The sequence below is a fragment of the Austrofundulus limnaeus genome, unplaced genomic scaffold (assembly GCF_001266775.1).
Source record: "Austrofundulus limnaeus strain Quisiro unplaced genomic scaffold, Austrofundulus_limnaeus-1.0 Scaffold238, whole genome shotgun sequence".
Lineage (NCBI taxonomy): Eukaryota > Metazoa > Chordata > Actinopteri > Cyprinodontiformes > Rivulidae > Austrofundulus > Austrofundulus limnaeus.
In genome coordinates, this window is record NW_013952640.1 from 392,716 (window position 1) to 397,397 (window position 4,682).

The following is a 4,682-nucleotide window of genomic DNA, read 5'->3' on the forward strand; positions in this document are numbered from 1 at the left end:
ATTAAGTGTTAACGAGCAGTTGGACAGGTGTACCTAATAAAGTGGCCGGTGAGTGTAGATAGTCACAGGTACGGTAGGGACTGCACGGTGCGTCTTTCAGGCCCTGAGACGCTAGAGCACCTGGTCCTTGGCTGCCCAGGCTGCACCCGTTTCTGGAGCCAAGTGAGAGAGCTGCTGGAGGTCTCCTGTCCGGACGCATTAAAAGGAGAGAAGGACTGGAACTGGCTGAGGCTATTTGGGACAGCAAAGCCACACAAGGATTCCCAGCAGCTGCATTTGTGCAATATCCTGCTCTCATTGGCAAGACATGTGATCTACGTGAGTAGGAACTTTAAGCTCTATGAGGACAAGAACGTGGATCGATGGAGGCTGTTTTGGGGATTACTGATAGAACATCGCAGAGTGGTGATAAAGGCAGATGAACAGATGGGCCAGAAACTGTTTGAGACAATGTCACGATGGAGAGGATTCGGGAGAGAACATCTGATGGACAGCTGAAATGTAAAAACAGAAAGACTGTAGGAATGGAAGAGTAAAGGGGAGGAGTCCCCTTTTCTCTCCCCTTCTTTTGGTTTGCTCTTGAAACACAGAGGGTTGCTGTTTTAGTAAAAAAAATTTCATGTTGTTGCTTTTCTAGTTAGGGTTTTTTATTTTATTCTTTTTGGTGTAAATCAGGTTTTAATTTTGCTATATTTTGAAGAAGTGTAATTTTGGAGAGAGTTATGTCTCTAGAATCTATGACAGCTTCGGTTTATTTATTTATTTATTTATTTTTGGACAACTTGGACGTGATAACTTCTACATCCACGTGATGGCGCTCTGCGCTCCAAAAGTAGAGATGTTTTATGTTGTTACCTTGCATCTTCTAATAGTGTTTTTTTCCCTTCTCAGATACAGTAGACTGCTTCATATGTATTTGTGTAAATCTGTTTTTTTGTTACTGTGTATGTACACGCATTTACATTTAACTCGAAATTTTTTCATAATAAAAGATTTTAAAAAAAACACGCCCGATCTCAGAAGCTAAGCAGGGTCGGGCCTGGTTAGTATTTGGATGGAAGACCGACCAGGAATGGCCCATGATCCCCACAAGTCCATATCCCTGGACCCTCCTCTTCAGAAAAAATGAATAAAATGAAGATCAAAGACAGGAGGGGCCTACCGGCTTTTTTTTTAACTGTGAAATAATTAGCTGTTTGTATTGTTGCTTTTTATGACTACAAACTCTATTTTGATTAATAACTTATGGGCAAATCCAAGATTTGATGTCTGTAAGGCTAATTTACAAAAACCTATTTGAAAATAACAAAAGCCAACTGCATAATATAATGATAAAAGTGTTTTCCTACCTGTTTAATGTATCAGTTGAAGAACTTTTTTAATACATGGGTAATTTTAGTGACAATATTTGCAAGACAAAATACTTTTTATTAAACTTAATATCATGATACTTGATCAAACTGTAGTTTATGTCAATGGTAACATTTATTCTACCTGTAAGTTGTATTTCCTGGCTACTGTCAAGCTAAAATGTACATCTAATAAGGCATTTTATATCTCCTCACTAAAATGTGACAGGTAAGAACCAGCGCTATAAAGGAAGTAGGTACCAATACTTTTTTACTGTACTTAAGTAGAAATTTTGTTTCTGTACTTGAGTAACTATTCAACTACTGATTTTTACTTCTACTCCTTACATTTTGACACAATTATCTGTACTTTCCACTCTTACATTTAAAAAAAATATAAGAAGTTTCCTGGGAATAGCAGGTGCCGTAAGCTTTTGCACTAATGCAAAATCACGCAYCAGGGGGCGCCACACTTCTCTATTAACATCAACAACCATGTGCACAATACCACCAATACAATCAATTTTATTTCTATGGCATTTTAGAAGCTTTGAGTTCACAACTCATTTTCATTTTTTTGCATTTACATAAAAGCACATCAGGGTGYGCTCTCACAACTTATTAGACCAATAAAAATACACAACTGGATCAAAATAATTTTTGATCTAATGTTTTGTCTGGATTGACCTCTTGTGTCTGTGGCTCACCTCTTTCTTCCTGTGTGTGAATTTAACAGCTAAGTTTTATGGCTTTTTTTAACAGCCTATAAGAAAATGGCATCTTGAAATACATATTTGGCAAAATAGGCAACTTTGTTTTCTCCTCACATATAGCTCTGCTGTGTTATGTACACAATGTTAAGATCTTACAGCTCCACATTTTTCATGCTCGTGATTTTCAAAACACTTGTTAATTACACAAATRTGATCAACATCTACAAAATATGAGCGCCAGTATCACACTAACCTACAAAAGGAATTATTAATCTCATCTAATATTTTTTCTTCTCTGGATCATCCTCAAATTTCCTATGGACACTGGCTCTGCTCTTGTAACAAACTTTTTTTAAATCAGAAAATCACCTGCAACAATTGAATAAATACACAATTCTAGTTAATAATGATCAAAGACAAGTAGTTATTTTTTTCTCAAACGCTCAAGAACTACAATCAGTTTGAAGGCAAGAAAGTAGACATGTTGACAGCCAGTATCTTCTGATTGGAGGTTGGTTTGGGACAGCTTGGGGTCGACCAGAAGTGTTTGTGACTAATTTTGCATGGGACTGTGGACGAATTGTGCTGCCTACACCGCTCAAGTCAAACGGAGCCATYGGACAAAACAAGTCACGAGGTCGTGTTGTTTTACTTTGGGATGAGTTCTGGTCCTGTGGAGATTTGACCTGTGGCTGAGCAGAACAGCTGGTTTTTACCTGTGTTTCTAATTGCTGAACAGAAGTCAGCAGCCAATTCGACTGGCTGCACTGATGATGTGACGAATCCAGAGGAGAGAAACTGTCACAGGTATAGCTGCGAAAACAGTTTTAAATTAGTTTGCTATGTGTAGATTTTCCAATTCAGGATGTTTCAGATTACATTGTGCACCATTGTTTGCTTGTTTTTGCAAGTGACTAAATAAAAGGCTTACCTGCTGAATGAAGTCTGAAGAGAAGAGAAAGAAGAGGAAGAATAAGCCGGCCGGTTGAGTTTCTGTGGACTCTCCATGATAACATAATCATCCTGAGTTAACTCAGACATACTGTGGCTAGTCTGAGGGGACATGACCATGTAATCCCACCCTTCCTCACCCTTCTGAACCAATTCCCAGCTATGAATCCCACTGGCTGAATCACTGCAGYGCTCCGTCTTYGTTTCCATGTAGCGGTCTCTCTCAKGCTCTAAGCTCTGAAGGGTTCTAGAAGGACTGTGATGAGAGGTGAAGCTCAAGGAGGATTCAGATTTTGTGTCGTCTGGTTTCTGAGGGCTTTGTTGAGATTGTGCAGGACTAGATTGAGCGTTAGAGTTTCGAAGGTGCAGCACCAGTGGAGTAAGAGATTTCACATTAGCCGGCTTGTCTCTGGATTTAGGTCTGCAGCGTTTCGAGGCAAGAAGAGCTGGCTGCTGATTGTGTCTGGAGCTTGGTGACCTGCTGAAATCTGGAAGAGCTCGTAGTGCTTGTATCCTTTCTCGAACTGCCTCGTGAATGTTTTGGACCAGTGTTGCGTTTTCTRTTCAAAGAAGGTGAATGAAGTCAAGTTGCAACTCTGTTGAGGGAAAAAAAAAAATCGTACTTTTATCACAAAATTACCTCCACCTTCTCTTGCTTCCATCCAGAGCTCACCAGGACCATTAGGAGCTGACCTGCCAAGCTCCAAAAAGAAAAGGCCATCCATGTGTCCAAAGCGGCGAACGCTCAACAAAGGTATTGTAACTGATGGCAAGTCATTACTGGCTCCCAGCCTGACCAAGACCAGAGTTGTTGCTGTAAGGCAGAGTCTGTTCTCCCCTGTGAAGGGTTTGGAACTGCCRAGACCCCTTGCCTTCACAGTGACAGGCCAAACCTTAAAAGACAAGAAAGGAAGCTGGAACCACCAGCAAAATCTTTGCATACAACAATCTTCAACAAGGTCTTCTTGAATGAAAAGGTTTGTTTGTGTGATGGAAGAATATCTTCTGACTCCCTAACTGCATATTACCTTGRCATGTCCTGTTCTGTATCTCTTGATAACTTGTCATTATATAATCTGTTTCTCATGATTCTTAAGATACTGTATGTACTCATAATCTTATGGCTCGTTTACTTGTAACTATGTCATTGGTTCCTGGATATCTCTGACGCTCTTATTTTGTTAGCAGGATGTATATATTGTCTGTTTCCTGTTTCCGGATCAGCGTGAGCTTGACAGACGTTTTCAATTCACGTCTGTTCGAATCTGCTCATTCTCTGCATATGCATCTTTCTATTAAATAATATGAGACTGAGACCACACAGTTTCCACTTTGTTTATCTCCTGCATCTCTGCCCTGGCGAAACAGAGCCACTACAGATGGCGTTGTCAGTAAAGGACTCTTTCCGACGGCAGGCTAGCTCCATTCCGGGGCCGAAAAACTCTTTTTTTTACTGTTTTTTTTCCCCTCAAAACTGCTTGGGGGCTTTCTTTCGGCTCGGGGACGGGTGAGCTGCCCTGTCGTCGGAGGAGGAAAAAAAAAACAACCTAAATTTTTGGAAAATGCAGTGAGATTTATGACATGTGTTTGTATTTCGATGCTAAGCTAAAACTGTGCTGAATATTGCTACCAGGCCTCGCTAGCCGGGAACACATGAGTTTCTATGGGG

The 4,682-nt window shown here is 40.4% G+C and overlaps 1 protein-coding gene across 1 annotated transcript in view; it reads right to left on the reverse strand.

Moving 5' to 3' along the window:
* The window catches only part of LOC106525712 (insulin receptor substrate 2-A), a gene marked incomplete at its 3' end in the record, with an annotated part of 16,670 nt that overhangs the window by 815 nt on the left and 11,173 nt on the right, over positions 1-4,682 (reverse strand). Inside the window, 3 exon segments of the mRNA XM_014020036.1 lie at positions 2,779-2,875; positions 2,994-3,573; positions 3,654-3,906. Coding sequence (XP_013875490.1) covers positions 2,779-2,875; positions 2,994-3,573; positions 3,654-3,906 — 930 coding nt within the window.